The sequence below is a fragment of the Pseudopodoces humilis genome, chromosome 5, assembly GCF_049639895.1.
Source record: "Pseudopodoces humilis isolate 2021_Gansu_Grassland_sample_001 chromosome 5, ASM4963989v1, whole genome shotgun sequence".
Lineage (NCBI taxonomy): Eukaryota > Metazoa > Chordata > Aves > Passeriformes > Paridae > Pseudopodoces > Pseudopodoces humilis.
This window is the reverse complement of record NC_142204.1, coordinates 59,013,946-59,032,041: the sequence shown is the minus strand read 5'-3', so window position 1 is coordinate 59,032,041 and position 18,096 is coordinate 59,013,946. Positions and strand designations below refer to the sequence as shown.

At 41.7% G+C, this 18,096-nt stretch overlaps 1 protein-coding gene across 2 annotated transcripts in view; it reads right to left on the bottom strand.

Moving 5' to 3' along the window:
- The window catches only part of LAMB4 (laminin subunit beta 4), a 40,335-nt gene that overhangs the window by 3,930 nt on the left and 18,309 nt on the right, over nt 1-18,096 (bottom strand). For both annotated transcript variants that reach the window (XM_088055110.1, XM_088055111.1), the window contains exons 18-30: nt 17,608-17,785; nt 16,125-16,268; nt 15,676-15,907; nt 13,920-14,077; nt 12,189-12,413; nt 10,855-11,075; nt 9,586-9,682; nt 8,876-9,251; nt 8,351-8,511; nt 5,004-5,209; nt 3,866-4,069; nt 2,174-2,318; nt 177-381 (exon numbers count right to left, since the gene is read on the bottom strand). In XM_088055110.1, coding sequence (XP_087911236.1) covers nt 177-381; nt 2,174-2,318; nt 3,866-4,069; nt 5,004-5,209; nt 8,351-8,511; nt 8,876-9,251; nt 9,586-9,682; nt 10,855-11,075; nt 12,189-12,413; nt 13,920-14,077; nt 15,676-15,907; nt 16,125-16,268; nt 17,608-17,785 — 2,552 coding nt within the window. The remainder of the gene's footprint in view (nt 1-176; nt 382-2,173; nt 2,319-3,865; nt 4,070-5,003; nt 5,210-8,350; nt 8,512-8,875; nt 9,252-9,585; nt 9,683-10,854; nt 11,076-12,188; nt 12,414-13,919; nt 14,078-15,675; nt 15,908-16,124; nt 16,269-17,607; nt 17,786-18,096) is intronic.

Genomic DNA, 18,096 nt, shown 5'->3' with positions numbered 1-18,096 from the left:
AAGCAGCTATGGCTCCTTCCTGCTGGAAAGGCCCTGTGGAAAAGGCAAGGTGAAATCTCCATCTGAGCTCTCCTTCCAGTGTTATTGGGACACTGCCAGGGGTATGGAGCAGTCCTACTGTGCACAGTGCCACCCCAGCTGGAGCTGCCACACCAGTTTGAGAATACTCTACTTACTCAGCTTCTTGTGCCTTCACCAGCAGCGTCTGAGCATCCTCCCTTTTTATGTTTCTCTTATTATTCAATTTGTACTTCTCACAGTGGTTCATAATGCTTTGGAGTTTGTCAAGCATGTGTGTGAGCTCTTGAGGAGTCAGGGGAAGGTTTATTTGTAGAACATAATTTGCCACCTTCTCAATGTCTTCTGGAGGTGCACTCTCATCTGCAACAGAAATGGAGCTGTGAGTATCCTGAAGTAGCTCCTTCCTCCCAGTAAATGGTCATTATGGCTGCCTACCCTTTGAGTTATGTGGGAGAATAAAGCTGACAGGCACAGCAAGGGGGTAAGAGAATTATCCCCAAAATTTTGTAATTTAATATTATGCTTCCAGGTATTGCTGTTAGTGTTGTCAGAACTGGCTGAAATGAGGATTTGAACCCACTTTGAACTAAGTTATTAAAATTCTGATGTAGGACAGAGGCCATGGAGGGTTTTAAATCGGTGCCCAGCACAGCTAGATGTGTCAGAGCCCATTTCTCCCTTGGCCCATAGATCAAAGAGGTGCTGGTGAGGCTGGGGTGTGAATGGAGATTTCCAAGCTGGCCAGTGGGTGTAATCCCTTCCCTGGAGTTGCCACAATATTGAGAAAGTGGTTCCTTTGCTGGTTAATGAGAAAGGCTAAGCTGCAGAGGGAACTTGGGTCAGACTTGCATAGAATGAGAATTTACAACAGAAAAAAACATATTTTGACAATTCCCATTACAAATGAGCTTGTCCTAGCTCTTTGCTAAGAGGCAGAAGCACACACAGTTAGAGTAGTCAATGCCTTGAGAAGTCACATCATCAGTTTTGTTTTCTGCTCACTTCCATTTATAGACAAGACCTTGTGTGATAAAGCAGTTGAGATATATTAAATGGTTGTGTTAATCTCCAGAGTAATTTAATTCAGCAGGATTTAAATAGAAGATATTTAGTGTGCAAACAGTGGTGCATTTCTGAGAGTTATTTTCTGTAGCCATATATTCATCCAAAATCACCATTCACATCAATGTTGACTACAGCAGATTTAATGTAACCGTATGCTTTTCAGCTGTTCCTGTTCTTAAACTTCAATTAATAAAACAAAGATTTGAAAAAATTCTTTTATAATTGTTAATGAATGCTGAATGTCTACTAAGAAACGAAGAAAGAGTGAAAGATAGAATTTTCAGTGCTATCAATAAAAGTTTGAGACTCTTAAGAAATTAAATGGACCTAAATCTTTCAATTCAATAAAATAATGTAAATTTTTCTGAACAAAATAAGTCCTCTGTCTTCTGCCCTTGCTCCCATTTGGATGTAGAGGTATGAATGTCAAAGACTGCAACCCATAGAAATTTATGAGATCAGCTGCACTGAAGAGATTAAAGAAAATCCTACCACATTAGAACCCTTTGATGTGCATATGGTTAAAAACTTTAGGACCTGTTTCCTGCAGCATTTTTCTGCAATCCCAAGAGTGGAAAATTTTTAGGGTATATACGGTTGTTTTTTTTTTAATTATGAGAGCGGTAAAGTTCTACCAGAATCCTTTCATTCTTTGAGTTACAGCTTTATGGAGATGATGGAGTGGGATGTGTCCTAATTCCCACGCTCCCTACCGAGAGCCTCTATTTATGGACCTGGAGGAAGGGGGTGGAATAACAATTTGAGGATGCATTGGACATGCCTGGCCATTATATATTGTGTGAAATTATCTTAGTAGTCCTTTACTCAGATAAACCAAGAACAGCAGGAGTTACTTCAAATTAAACACGGTAATAAAAGATGATAATCAGAATGTAACAGATATATTGTAAAATTGATACAAAGTACTGTCACCTGGAAGAAAGAAGCGCTAGAAAAAGTTTACACAGCTCAAGAGGTAGATAAGAAATCTCATACATATACAGCTAGATCATCTGTCTGTCTATCATGCTGCATTATATTGGAATATATTTATGAAAAATTAGTCTAAAGAACAGCACATATTTACCTAACAAGAAGTCTTTCACTTTTCGGATGAGCCCCTTAGTGATCTCTCCATCAGCTTCAATTTGACTCATAGCCATCTCCAGTTGCCCATTAAATCGTGAGCCTTTCAGTTTGCTGTCTTCTGCCATTTTTCTAATGCTTTCAACCTGGAAATATTATTAGAAACAGCAGTGCCATTTCCTGCAGGTTATCTGTCATTGCTTTGCAAGCTGGGCTCTAACACAAAGGTAATTTTGATCCAAGCCTCAGCTGGAATCATTTGATGTGGCTTTGAAAAGTAGTAGGAGTCCCCTTGGGGAACACCAGAAGCTGCTACATCTTGGTCTTCATCTGGCCTCAGAAAAAGCCTAAATCAAGTATTTTTTTCTCTCTGCAACCACTGCTAAACCACAGCTCCCTTCTGTTTCTAAAAAAAGAGTACTGACAGTCATTGTAGTACGGTAGCTTGTCATTGATCGCATTCAAATCAAAGCAGTCTTATAAGATTCAGATCTGATCACAGAAGATGTAATTTCATTTGTCATTTCATATTGGACTTGCTGTTAAAAAAACACTTGAAGAGGACACAAGGAAGGTACAGTTCAAGGCTTGTCTTTGAAAGTTATATTTCACCACTAAATTAATGTTCTTGATAATTTAAGTGAGAACTTCAGATTAATTATCAAATTCCAACAGTATTTTACTTTGGTAGGGGCTTTGCCTTCAAGAGTGGCCCGGGTACATCTGTGGTCTGCAGAGGGAAGAGATTTTGCCTTTCCCCATGCAACGAGAAAAATGCTGATGTTTTTATTTCTGACATGTCTCAGAATAGTTCACTCATATTATCACGGAAGTGCCTGAGGTTTGTGCGCACCAAAGGCGATGTCCCAGCAGCCTGGCTGGCGCTCCCCGGCTCGGCAGATGCCTTTGGCTGCCGCCTCTCCATGTCCTGGGGCCCCAGGGCGGTGCCCCAATTTCCCTGCTGGCTGGGATGCAGTATCATGTGCATTTTAAAAAGAGGAAATGGATGCCCAGGCATCCTGCAGCAACAGAACAAAGCCACAGCAGAATGTAATTTCTGCTGAAAAATGTGCTTTGTCTATAACTGTAACAGGCATCATCTCTGACTGTTAAGAACAAACTCCTTACTGGTGCTTTGGGATTTGTCTGGTTTTTTTCTTTGGCACACTTTGCTTGAATTATTTTTCACTGCTACTGTGCAGTATAGTCAACTAATTGATGCCCTCCTAAACATTACTGGGGGAAGAAAAGCTTCATCTTGAAATTATTTTCAGAAGTAATTTATTGGCAACCATAAGAGTAGTATGAAGTTGATAAATAGAGCTGAATGCCATGCACAGCAGTAATCCCACTGCAATAACCATGTCAGGCTACTGACAAATGGTGCCATTTAAATCCTTCCCAGTAAAAATATAGACAATACTAGCCTGACTCCACTGATTCCCATAGACACAGGGCACCATGACTTATGAAATCTTAGAAGCTGTGAGGAAGAAGATCTAGATAAAGCCAATCCTTTGGTGGGGCTGGCACCTGGTACTGAATCATGATAGGTCTATGATGTTGGGACAGACTCCATCACTATGTCACTGCTCTTTGTCCAAAGAGCAGGTGAGATTTTGCAGATTTGTAACCTCCTAAATCTCATCCTCCATCCATTTTACTGAACAAATGTAGATTTGATATACAGCACCTGATTCTCAGGTTCCTGTAGCTGAGTAGTGAAGTTATTTAGCAACACAGCAGTCTCCTCAGCTTTCCTGAAGGCCTCAGAGGAGAGAGGAAGAGCTCCAGTGCAGTCTGGGCCTCCACACTGCCTTAGTCCATGACTGTCCTGGCACAAAGCTCCCCCACAGGCTGCTGTGGCACATGGCTGGTCTCCTGGAACACCACAGATCTGCAATAATGAAGATGCTTATGTCAGAACTCCTCTGGGGGTCTGAGATACATTCCTGAAGGAAGGAAGATGTTTGATAGCATATGAACATTGAATATAGGAGGGGATTGTCCCTAAGACACAGCATCTGGTCCTTATAAAGATGGCTATCACTGCTAGTTACAGGTCCCTCTCCCCTGATTTGAAGGATGCAATGGCAGCCCATGACTCTGAGCATCCTTGCAGGAGCCATTTGTTAGGCTCCATGTGTTGCACGAAGACCCTTGCTTCACTCTTCTTGAGCAAAAGGGCTGAAACTGTTCCCTAATTATATCCAGACCATGGATCAATGTCTTCTTCTAAAGGATCCAGGTAACTTCTAACAGAACAAGGTGCTACGTCTAGACCTCCGTGTATTTTGACACAGATATGGAACCTAAAGTCTTAGGTGGATGAGCTCTTCCAGATTTGTCATTAATTATTACTACCAGGTATTTACTGCTGCCCTGCAGAACAGAAATCCCCTTCTTTCCCAGAGGTGACACAAAGGATATGTGAGCACTCCCTATCCACTCCAGGACAAAGTCACTGCTTAGGTTAACTTACTCACAGAGGAGGTTTGCATTAATCTTTCTGAAATTACCCTGATATCCTCTTGAGACTAGAGAGTGCTTAAACAGTTCCTTGTGCTGGGAACAATGGCTTCCAAAAGGTTGAAAATAACTACAGCTGAGAAGTGCAGTTGTTTTTAATGGGATTGCATGGCTGTGGCAAGAAAGTGACATTTTCCAGACTTAAAAATGCATGTAAGCACATTTTAAAATAAAATCTACTACAACATCAAAAAAAGCTTTTTTTTTTGTGGGGGGGGGGGGGCGGGGGGGTGGGGGGAGGGGTGTTGGGTTGGGTTTTTTTGTTGTTTTTTTAGATTTCATTCAAAATCTACAGAGCCTACCTTTTCATTCAAGTTTTGGATGGCAGGGCTTTTGATCATTTTGAGCTGTTGCAGCACACTGCTTGCATTTAAGACCTGATGGTCCAACATAGCAAGTGCATCGTTCCTGGTCTTCTCTGAGTGTCTTACAACAGGGGTTGTCCCCCTGGTCTTCTGTTCTGCCAGCAATGATACCTCAGAGTGTTTCCTAATGTTGCTGATGGCCTCTGCACCAACAGAAATAGGGTTTAGTACCAACTGCAATTGGTTGCATTCAGTTTGTGCATCTACTTGAATCCTGGACAATTGCCAAGTGACAAGTAATTTACTGGTGTTTGATTTGGGACAGTGGGAAAGAACAGGAACTATCATTTCCTCAGCCAAGCATTTTAATCCTTTACTTATTCAGTTGCCAAATAGAAATAGTTATTTATGCTCATAAAACCTGCTGAACTAGATGAAAATATGGTGGGTCCTATGTCATCCATAGAATGCCAAGGTGTTTGAGAAGGCAACAGAATAGACAAAAGTGTGAAGGAGATCCCATTATTGACACTAACTGTTACTGATCTGCATTCATCAGTAGCTTATGCATTGCTGCCATTCTTGATTGGATAGAAGCTCCTGACTTTTATTATGTTTTAGGCAGAAAAACTGCTTCTGCCAGTTGTCATTAAATGATCAGCTCCCTGATTGTGAGTCAGGACAGCATCTGTCCTTCCTGTTCAGCATAGCACCCAAGAATTAAGTGTTCTGCTAGATTGAGACCAAAATTTACAGTACAAGTGGGAATATATGAGGCATTTTTTGTCTCTGGAAAATCCACTTTCAGGACTGATGAATTAAAAAAAAAGCATTTCCACAATGAGCTTATAGGCCAGGCAAAAAATGCTTTCCAGCAGGAATCTTTGTTTGGTTAGTGACAGCTTTTCCTTAAGTAGGCTCAAAAGGGTTGGAGAATATTACATTTTTTGCAGATTAGTAGTCTGAGAAAAGGATTCAGCCCCTTTGCAACACACATAATTTAAAGCTGTTACTGCTGCTGTCAAGGTTTCCCATAGAGCCTAGATTTGTCCCCACATTCCTAGGCAGAAATATGTCCAGAGCCAGAATTGATGTGTCAGCAGTGAAAAAGCATTAGAGGTCTCTGATTGACATCTCTCCTTGTGCTGGTAACTGACACAGTTACTAGTTGAAGACAAGACACTCAAATCCTGTGTGCTTTGGTTCAGGCTCTAAAGCCCTTGGCTGTACTTTGACTGAAGCTGAATAATGGTTAGTTATCATGTGGAATCAGGGATATTTATTTATCTTGTAATTATTGGAAACAATATACAGTTTAAAGTTAGCCCTTAGTTCAAAATACCTGGCAAGAGACTGCTGTAACTCCACATCTAAGCCAGACACTTCTTTCTGTGCAACAATTCCATTGTAGGAATATTTCACAGTGGTTAAGCTCTCCATTAAGAGGCCTTAATGCATTTTCCACATTTGGTTTTTGATGGAGCTATAGAGATTCCAAGTTCCTCTACATTAAACACAGTGTCTTAGCCCAGGGATGATTTACAGCAGCCTAGGAAGCTTCTCTCACTGCATTGCTGTACCTGGCTGCAAAGCCAGGGCCAATGTGAGAAAGCCATAATTTAATGAGCTCTCATAGACTGCAAAATTCTTTTAAGGACACTTGTGTCTTTTTTTTTCCAATGGTTTTAATTTATCATTAGATATTGATGTTTCCAGGTCATGTATGCCTGTGAGGAAGGCATACAACTCTTGATCCTCTGCAAAGAGACATAGGCAGGAGCTCGTTCCCTGTGTGTGTCTAGAGCACAAGTGCAGGATGTGGTGTATGTAGCCATATCCTGCTCTACCCCAGCAAAAAGTAAAGGAAAAAGCAGACAGAGACATATATAGGATATGCTGCTGTTCCAAAATGAAGATGGAGTGAGGAGCCAGTCTCTCTCCTGGGTATCAGAAAAGCTGATTATCTTGAGGTAAATGTTATTTTTGTGCTTGGTAGCAGAACCCATGAATATTTGTGGCCTTGATAGGAAATGTATCTTCAATTCAAGGTCTTCCCCTCCCCACACTCCCATGTGCTTTTTATAGGCTGTTTATCTATCCAGAGGCCAAAAGATGAAGTGGGTTTGGAATGTGACCAAAGAGCACCATGGATGTTTCAGCTCTGCATCCACTGACCTCCCTGGGATTTGTTGTTTCTTTGCCTTTCTTCCTTTCTCAGTTTGTGCAAGGCTCAGTTGAATTGAGAAGCAGAGCCTGGGAGAGCTGTGCTGGCTGCTTGCAGAGGGACCTGAGACAAGGAGGTGCCTCAGGGGGCTGCCAAGTACAACATGGCAAGGGAGCCCTAAATCTTAGTAAATCCCTCTTTTCCCCTCTTCCATTCCCTCCACTTTGCATTTTGTTGGCTTCTCCTTTTTTTTTTTTTTAATATTTTGTTTTGGTTTGGGGTTTTTTGTTGTTTTTTGTGGGTTTTGTTGTTGTTTTTTGTTTGCTTTTGTTTTTTGTTTTTTAAACCCACAAAACTTGCCTGAATGAAACACAGAGGAATTGTAAGTGGGAGCAGTATTGCTTGTAGCTTTTGTCTTCTGTGGTGAGCACTCTGTCTTCTGGAGGTTTGTATCTTGGCAGCCATCTCTTTGGAGAGGATTCTGCTGACTATCTCCTGCCATTGTGGGTGGTCTAGCATCTGTTCAAGATCCCTGCCTGATATATCCCCATTTTTCTCCAGAAATTAGTGTTGGACATCATCATTACAGCTATTAGCAGCTGATGGAGACTGCACTTAGCTCAAGCACAGAGGGTGTAATTATTTCAAAAATGCCAGGGAGCTCAGTTCTGCTTTCACATATTTGATGATAGAGAACTACTTCTGTCCCACATAAAGTCATCTTCATAAAGTCATCTTCCCATGGGAACACTAAGAAGCTGCACTATGATACTATGGTTTAATTAAATAAACCTTTCCTGTACAACATTCTTTAAGTACCCCTATGAGCAAGGGGAGTCAAACGTGGTGGGGGAATCCTTTGCTGTTCTATTGCATGTGAGTCTGTACTGTGAAACAGGGTTTCTTTTATATCCTTATGTAAGCATTTGGATTTATGAGACTTCTGACTGATGTGACCCTGACACATGCATCTGAAATTTGGGATGCTAGAAATCACATCATTTTAAGATAAAAGAGAATTTGGAAAGTCAATATAAAATGTTGTTAGTGTCAACAATTTTGTGCTACCATAGGAACATAAAATCTAGGGATCTATGAAATGTTGTATGGTTTAGTGATGAGAAAGCATTCCAAAATTTCAGGGAAAATGTCCACCCATTTTATTTCATTGCTGGCTTACCTTTTAAGTTCAAGTACTGAAAACTTTGGTGCAGATGTATTTTCTGTTGTAGAAGTCCAAAAACTAGATCAGCTTCTTCTCCAATATCTTCTATGCCCTTGTTAAGGTCAGGAAACTCAAAGGGAAAACTGTGAAGGGGATCCATCTGTGCAACTTTTTGTCTGAAGGGGAAAAGACAGTTATGCATAAGTCAGACCAAATTGTTCTTAAACTAGAACTGAGTTACACAATATTTTAGAGGGCAAGAGATACATTTATAAATATGCGGAAACATTAAATATTATGGCTTATTTAGAAAGCCCTCAGTATGAACTAAAAAATGTCAGCATTTAAGTATATGTCTGTATGGGTTAGGCTTATATTAAGGATTATTTTGGTCTCAGATCTATTGAAAACAGTGATTTACTAGACCAGCATCTGTATGCTGATCAGAAGTAGGACTTGATATGTAGGGATGGCTGGTGGAGTTTGGGGAAAGACAGTTTCTCAGCTAAGGGATTTTTTCAGGAGCAACCTAGCCCTTACTGAAGGTAGCTCTGAAAATCCCTGATGCCTGAAAGGGCCTCCAGTGAAAGGACAGGATGTCTCAAAATGTGTTCAGTTTCAGAAATGGCATCTTCAAAAGCTTTGAAGCGCATATCACAGCTGGGCATTCGTCCTCCTTTATCTTCCAGCTTTGCTGCAAACCTCATTAACCCCTGCACAGTCTGAGCAAGAGCAGCAATTTCAGTGTCCCACTGATCAAAACAGAGATGACACCGACGGCAGGAGGGAAAGTCCTTCTCAAAGCCGCGGCCGCACTGGTCGCAGAGCCGGCCGGTGACACCAGCACGGCAGTTACACATGCCAGTGGCTTTGTCACATGTGGGCTGGCGGGTCCCCTCCAGGTTACACTCACATGCTGCAAGAAAGGAACAGCAGGTTACATCCAGTTGTTCCTTTTCTGTAGGATTAATGCATGAAAAAGGTGCATTTCAAGATATTAAAAGGAAACCAGTGTTTGAGTTAGAGCAAGGTGGACTGCACAGTAGTGGCTCTTCTTCATCTCTGACTTCCATCTTAACCATTGAAACAACAATGTAGATAAATAATATAAACGCTTGTCCATCTCATACACACAAACATATGAAAGGCTGTTTCTCTACATGCATGCCCTGTCTCCCCTGTGAATATAAAAGGTAAGCATTTATGTCAAGGCAGTTTCTAATCCAGTTGTCCCATTTAATAATACTTACAAACACAGTACATCTGGGGATTGCCAAAGTAGTTTTCCTCACATTCATTACAGCATCTTCCACTGTAACCTGGCTTACATGGACACTGGCCTGTAAGCTGTAAAGACAGGTTTGAGTAACTTCCAGCAGAGCCATAGGGCTGGATATACATTATTTCAGCTGTACAAGGACTGTGGCAACACTGCTCGCCCACAGTCTTTGAACACTATGGTTTACACAATATTGGCCCAACTTTCCTGTCTACTTCCTGAAGGTCCTGAAAACAAAATGCACTCTGAGAAATGGCTTTACTTTACTTCACTGATGTCAGAGATTTTGTACAATCCAGTCTACTGATGCTGATAGAGAACTCATCCTCTGACTATGATCTGATTCTTTTCCTTTGCAAAACAGACTTATTTTTTATTTTTGCTGGATCTAAGTACTCATCTTAACATTTCAGCTTTAAACTACATGATATATCTATTTCAGCTGAAAATCTTGAGGGTATATTATGCACATTGCCCTAGAATGATTATTCTGTAAATCAGCAATTAAATTAAACTCCAGGGAATTACAACTTTGATAACTGCTAGTAGTTCTTTGAGGTCAAGAACTAAATTTGCTATAAAAAATAATAATTCTACTGAATAAACTGGAACAAACAGAGAGCATATTGAAAGAAAAATGTGCAAACACATCTGCAAAGACTTTAGGTTAAGCTCCTGGTGCTCTGAAGTCAATGGCGAAATTGCTATTGACTCCATGGGACCACAATTTCACCTCTCTAGTCTGAAACACTGTTTAATTTTTTCTACATTTTAGCCCTAAAATGTGCACAGGAATTAAATATGAGAAAAGGTACTCTAGCAGTACAATAGATGAGGCATGATTAATGTAATGGCCACGGCTGCTACTTTTTGAAAATAAACACATAAGACTTAATAGTCATAAGACTCTTGGGTGCAAGCTTGGATTTTCTTCTTCCCTATATGCATATTTATGAGGCAGTTTTTTCTTGTGACATTTTTTTACAAAGTATTTCTAAGATCCACTTGACAAAGAAGCAACATGCCTGAGAAATTGTTGCAAGCTACAAAGCCACATTATCAGAACAAGACTTTGGATTTAATGACTCACAGTGTGATTGCACCAACTACAGACGTCCAAAGAATTTTTTGTTTCCAGGGAATATAACAAAAAACCCATCCTCATTTATAAGAGGATCGATACTTCTCCATGTCAAAACACCAGCACCCTGGTTTCTGGAAAGCAGAGTAATTTTCTTGCCTGGTTGCACTGGTTGCTTTGGGAGTTTTTTGGATCACAGTCACAGGTCTGACATCCTTTCCCGCTAGCCAGGTCCCAGTAGCCAGAGACACACTGGTCACATGTGGCACCCAGCACATTGGGCAGGCAAGGACAAGCTCCTGTGGCTGGGTCACACAGGCAGGCTGCGTCCCCTCCCGGGCACATGGCAGGGTGAACACCTGCCAGATTGCATGTGCAGCCTGGAAAAAGAAGGACAATTACAACAGCAGACAGTAATACAGACAGCTGATGGACAATCAGAACTGGATATAAAGCCCACGCTGTAGCTGTATTTTAAGTGACTTTGAACATGTTTAACCTCATACACATTACCTGTCTTTCTGTAATAATTTATATATGGCTTCGAGAAAACTTACTGTGAATGTTCAACACTTTTAATACAGGCACAAAAAATGAAGGCTCAGTGAATTTTGAATCTTATTAGAATGCAATGTTAAATATGTTGGATAAGGATAAGTTGATTTACAGTAGGCATTATCTAGCATGGGAATCCCCAGTAAGCCAAGTAAGATAAGAAGCCTTCCTTGTGAGGAGCCAAAAGTTTTTGCTTAACAATTTCTAACAGACATTTTCCAAGAATGAATGAGGGATGGGCTTGGAATGTATTTTAGAGATTCCCAGAAAAACAGTTTCTTGACTATACTTGAAATTATCTTGGCCATAAAAATTAAATCCTCAGTCAGGCACATCTGTGAAAATGAGTACAGAGAAAAATTGGGAAGAAGCTTGTGCCTTGCTTTTCCCTACACTACCACTCTTCTGTTCAAAGTGCTGAGTTACTGACATGTCCTCATGAAATCCATTAAACTGACTGAATGCTCTTACTTTAGGCACATAATGAAAACAAATGCTAAGGTAGGAAGTTCAGCAAGAGATCATCTGGTTAAATGAGCTCTAACTGAGTTTAGTTGGCATCAGCCAGAAACATGGATAAACAATTATCACTGATTCCTTTACTTTTGATTACTTCCTGAATAAGCTGAATGCACATTTATTTTTCTAACAGAGAGTACTGTTTTCATTTCATAAATGAGTATTTCCTAGGAGTGATATTCACTATGAGATATAGTGAGACTTGGATGATGAAGAATTTAATAGATGCCATGTTAAGTTATTTGTATCACTGATATATTTATATTTAGCAAATGAAGAAATAGATTTGTGATTCTTATATTTTGCTCTGTTTCTCTGCTTTATTTTTGTCCTCCCTCCAAGGTCTAGACTTTTCCTATAGTCTATTTTTTAAAAACATTCTCTTGGTAGTAAAACAGACTTGCAGTGCTTTTACTTACTTTGACAGCTTTGATTGAGGGCTGAGCCAAAATAACCTGGCTTGCAGAACTGGCAGTTTGCTCCACGGGTGTTGTGTAAACACTTGGTGCATTCCCCGGTGACCCTGTTACAGGACTCTGGGTCTGTCAAATCAATGTTGTTATTGCAGGGACATGGTGCACAGTCAAGCCCAGGGCTGCTGGGATTTTTATAGAACCCACTAGGACACTCGTCACACTGATTGCCTGCCAGAGGAAGGTGAAAATTTTGCTGGCTGATGGTAATTCAAGTGAAACATATAATTTCCAGTAATATTATTAAAAGATTCAGACTATCTGTTCAAACGCACATTTCCAGTGCAAAATATCCACATGTTTGAGACCATTGCCCTTTAATCCTCTGATCAGTTTAACTTATATCTTCCCCACTGAAATCTGATGGAAATACACCCTTCTCATCCCAAGCTGCTTATACCAAGGAAGCCCTTTCAGTAAGAGCAAATAGGTGCTCCATCACACAACACCTCCAAACATCTTTTTCCATCAAAGTCCATTCAATGACAGTAGTTAGCCATATTTGCAGGTTTTTCCTTGGCCCTTCACTCCAATAGCAGCATTGGAGGCTGGGGAATACCCAGGAGTTCAGATGAGCGCTGATGCTCTGTCTTTGATTGCTGGCATTACACCTATTTCTGCATTCTGTCTCAATGCCTGCCCTGATTTGGGTGCTACCTCTGCATCTCAGAAACCATTCTGGGCAGACTGGTGCTTCTGGAACTACATCCACTGGCTCACCCTCAGCCAAGGACTCTGTTCCTTCACTGTGCTCCTCAGGACCCAGAGCCTTTCTCAATCTCAGAGAAAGTGAGACCACTGCTACAAAGGTGACCAAGAGTCTTGCTGGAAAGGAGCGGGAGCAATAAAGTCCAAAACTTAGGAGTGCAGTGATTTGTGAGGACAGAAGTCCCCTGGGTGAGCACCAACACGAATCATTTTGGCTCTACAGCAATTACTAGAGCAAAACCACTCTTGACTTATAAAGGAATCTTCCCTAAGTAAAGATGACAGCATTGGTTTAATTTTCAGCAGTGCTTCCCACTAAGCTTTGCTTCCATCAGAGGAGATCTTCCTAATGCCTAAGGGAAGCAAAATATCTTCAGCTTTCCTTCAGGAATTCAAGCTAAGTCAACAAGATCTTAGGAAATGAGGAATCAGTTTACTGCAAAAATATCTGCATTTGAGACAGCTGAGAATAGAAACCCCATTTCTAAAGTGACCATTTGAACCATGAAGCAGTCACTTTAAGGCATAAAGAGTTTCCTTTATGTGGAGAAAGACTTTCTCTGATTAGGAAATCTTATCAGCTCTTTTTGATGCCCTAATCATTCCCATTTGGGCTTCCAATGCTTCTTTTCAGAAGTAACAAACAACTGCAGATCTCCCCACACCTCCCCACCAGATTAATGTAATGCCCCTGGAAAGGAGGAGATTTCCACAGAGTGACATGAGAATGATGAATGACTTCACTGTATCCACATACATGAATCCCTTTTTAAAACACTAACTGCACAATTCCCATTCTTCCTCATCAGAACTTACCCACATAATTTCGGTAAACTTGAGTGCTAACTCTTCTTAGCTGTTTTTTTAGCATTACCTCATCATCATTTCTGAACACATGACAGGTGGAGGATGACCTTTTTTTTCTCTTACATTAATTTAGTAGTATTGAAACCTTATTTTGCTTTGTACCTGAATATCCCTCGAGACAATTACAGACAAGCTGTGCAGACTGGGAGTCCTGGTAACAGGAACGTGCAAAATACCTATTGCTTGTAGGTGCCCCTGGGCACATGCATGGATGGCAAGGTTCTCCATCCAGAGGATTTCCATAATAGCCATCCATGCACCTGCCAAAGCAGACAACACAAGGAGGAAAAACTGTCAGGTGTTTCATGCAGGTGAATCAATTTATATGTATATTTTGAAATTAGTATTCCAGATCATTGTAATGTTATCTCCATCAATTGGTAGACATATATCAAGATTCAAAGGTGTTCTAAAATGTAAAATCAGAGCTGCATTCTCAAAATCTAAAGCAAAAAGAAAAAGATGTATGCTTTCCTATCAATAAATGTTTTTAAAATTTTTCACCTACTCTGGAACAATTTTAATCTAAATTATCATGATATGGCATGTCACACATGCTCTGCATAGGCAGCTAAAGAATCTGTAAATGTAAAGAATCTGTATATTTACCTATTAGCACATATATTCATCTATTTCCACACACATAGAGTGGTTGGCATGACAATAAAAGGTGCTGACACAGGCAAAAAAAGCAATGATTCCTTAAGAGTAGTCAGAGAATACTGCATATTTTAGATGCAACATATGTATTGAGTCCTGCTCTGTCTGACATATTCTGCAAACCTGGGGTAATGGCTCGTTCAAGGCAGGTGGCTGGGCTGTTACTCAAACTGGTGAGGGCTTTCAGGGCTCCCTGGGGGCTCAGCCACCCTGCCCACCACCACTGCCTCTGCCTCCAAACCCCCCATAGTCCTGCAGCTGCAGCAAAAGCAATGCAGAGGCTTCTGAAGCATCTTCAGTCTTTGATTTGTTTTCCTATGACAAATGGGAACACAGTTCTCCATATGTATACAGGCAAGGCTAAAAGACTTGTCTATCTAATTATCCTCCCCCTGGGGTCTGGAGATCCTGCAAAGCCACAGGGCAAAAAGTGTTTAAGTTTCACATTTTTAATCTGTTTGCCATCTACAAATAGAACAGCCAAAGACTGCACTGTCTAAAAGCACTGCCCAAAAAGCTCAACAGGTTTCATGAAGAAATCCTCTTAAAAATGAATGACAAGGTACAGTCCAGCCAAACCAAACTAAACAAACTTAATTTCAATGTCCATGTTGAACTGCAATACTGCTGCCAGTCTACAAAATAAAAAGGAGGAGCAGTGTTCTGAATGGAGCTGGAACATGTGGGAAAAGTAATTTACTGGTGATATGGAACTAATACGACCAGCAAAGAGGGCATATTTACTTAAACTCCTTAGAGGCAATTGCAGGTATTAAAGTGAGTATTCAGCACAATATTCAGCCTCTTGGCTAGCCTTGTGCTGAATCTTAAATTTGAAAGCTGGCAACTTGGAACCTGGTAGGAGTCAGTTTATCCCACACACAGTGCTTTGTGCATGTCTCCAAGTACATGGTGCAATGGAATCCATGTCTAAAATGCCTTCTTGCAGGTAGCCTGCTGCAATGCTGGGTGCCTGCCCTGCCTGCAGTCCACCCACATGCATCGGGAATATACATTCCCACATGCATTTGCCAAAGAAATAGATACCTAACATTCAGCAGCCAAGGCCAGTTTCATCCTGGTTTAGATACATGTTTCCTGTTAAGGTCATGGATGCATTTGTAGGCACCCAGCTACACAGGCATTTTGGAGACCACCAGTGTCTGGTGGAGCTTTGCAGTGCTGCCCGTCAACTGACCTTTCACAGTGGCTTCCAGCGGTAAACCCGCGGCAGTTGAGGCACTCTCCGGTCAGAGGGTCGCACAGCTCCGCATGGCCATTACAAGGGCAAGGACGGCAGTGGGGAAATCCAAAGTACCCAGCCAGGCAGCGGCTGCAGCGCTGGCCGTCCACCTCCCGGCGGCAGGAGCACTGCCCCGTCACCTGGTCACACAGTGTGCTCAGTGAGCCTTGCGGGTGGCACTCGCATGCTGGAAAACACCGAAAGCAAAGCTGCGTCCTTAAAGCGTTCCTGCCAGCCCATCTCATTGCTGACCCTGCTCAAAGGCAGCAGGGATGGAAAATTTGTTACAGAAACGTTTTTTATATTGCTTCACACATAATCTGGGATTCAAAGCCCTAAAATTGGGGTATGTGTGAAGAGCCAGCTAGTGGTACTGGTAGTGGTGCTGGCTGCAAGGCACTCACCGTAGCAGCCATGGAAGCCGAAGCCATAGCTGCCTGCAGAGCAGGTGTCACAGCAGCGTCCCACAACGTTGGCTTTGCACTGACACTGGCCCCCCAGTTTACTACAGTTGGCATTCAGCGACCCTTGTGGATTGCACTTACATGCTGGTGAGGGAAAAGAAAATCAAAACAGGTTTGGTTGTCAAGGAGTTTTACTGCTCTCATCAGCTTGCAGGTTTCACACTTTAAAATAGGTAGGAAAGAGCTTGATTATTCTTCTCACGGTTTCACTAGCCTGATGATGGCTATAGTTTAAATCTTTTGGTGGTGTAGCATCAATGGTGATGGTATATCAGGCACCAGCACATGTCTTGGTGTTGCAGTTGCCACATTCAAGGCACTGCCTTCAACATGCATTTGGGGTAGGACAGAAAGGGAGTAGAAAAGTGTAGATGCAAACAGAGACATCCTGAAATCTAGAAAGGTTTGCTATGAGTCTGCCTCTAGATAGAGCACTGGACATAACCTGCAAGCTGTATTTAGTCTGCATCTATGTACTGTTTGTTTTCTTCTAGACGCCTTGGACTAACTTGTTAAGTGAAGATGCTCTGCTAACCCACAGGGAATATTGGCCCAGGATGCTTTGGAAAGCACTAGAAAACCAAAGTGCCACATTTCATTGGGAGAATCTTGTCACTTTAGGAATCAGGCCAATGGGGAGTTAGCACAGCCCAAGCCCACATGAGGGGTTCACTGTGCACAGCTTGTGACCTCTTCACCTGATGTAAGAGTGAGACATTAATCCTTCTAAAACTCGCCCAATCCAAGCAGATGTTATCACTTTGGAGGCATTGCTTCTAGGCTCCCTGAAAGAAGCTGGCACCGAAGCTGTCCAAAAAGGCCCCTCCCATTACTGGAAGTGCAGAGAAGTTCCATTTCTCCTGGACAAATACCTGGGAAATTCCCTGAGCTACTGAGCCCAGCTAACCTTTCCATGGCAGGTCCAGGAGGCTCTCTAGGAATTTCAAAACCCACCTGCCTTCTTGCTGGAGTATCATCAAGGTTTTCTTGGTGAATCTCTTCCAGTACACCAAGTTATATACCAACATGTTTGGAATCTTACCAAGGCATTCAGCTGACCTACAGCATCTACAGAAAGGGCTTAGAAACTTCTCTGCCTTTTTGAAGTAAAGTAGGAATATGCCTTGGCGATATGGTAAAGGCATCTGATTTAAATGCTTTTCAGAAGGCACAAAATCACTGCTGTGGTCCCTGTAATGCTGCTCCAAGAAGCCTATTAGGAGTGATGAACTCTGAGATTTGTGCCACCTGTGTTTGTAGCACATACAGGGTTCAGCCGGATATACCCTACGCATCCATGAATATCACATGCTGACCAGCTTCACTTCTACATCAGTGTGAGCTGAGAGCTCTACATATCCTACAAACTCAAGGGAAAACCAGCAACTGCCCAAAAGAGCTGCCTGTGCAGGCTGGTCCTTACCGACGGCGCCGTTGTGAATTCGGGCTGACAAGCTCACTATGAGCCGTGCGCACGCTTCGGGCAGCACATGAGGCCCAACTTCAGATGCAATTTCAATACAGTGATACTCCTGGTACTCATCTAAATCCTTCTCACTGCATAAATTGTCCACGGAGCTGATTCTGGGAATAAGTCCAAGCTTTGTCATTAAGAGAGAAAAGAAAATAGTTTTGCTTAGATTTGTTGAAAACCAGAATTTCCCAAATTCTCTTAATGTGCTTTCCATTGCAACAACAGAGGCCTGGTTGCAATGGCACTGGTTTTCTAAATCTGCAATTGTGTCATTCTGTCATCTAAATTCATATTTATTCTGAAGGTCTAAACATTCCCTGAGTTCTTCAGTTAAGAGAGACTGTGTTTAAAAAAAAAAAACAATTATAGTAAGACCTCTGATACATGCTCAGAATTGGTCTTGCTGTGCTGTGTTAGTGACTCCAAAAGCAGTATCTG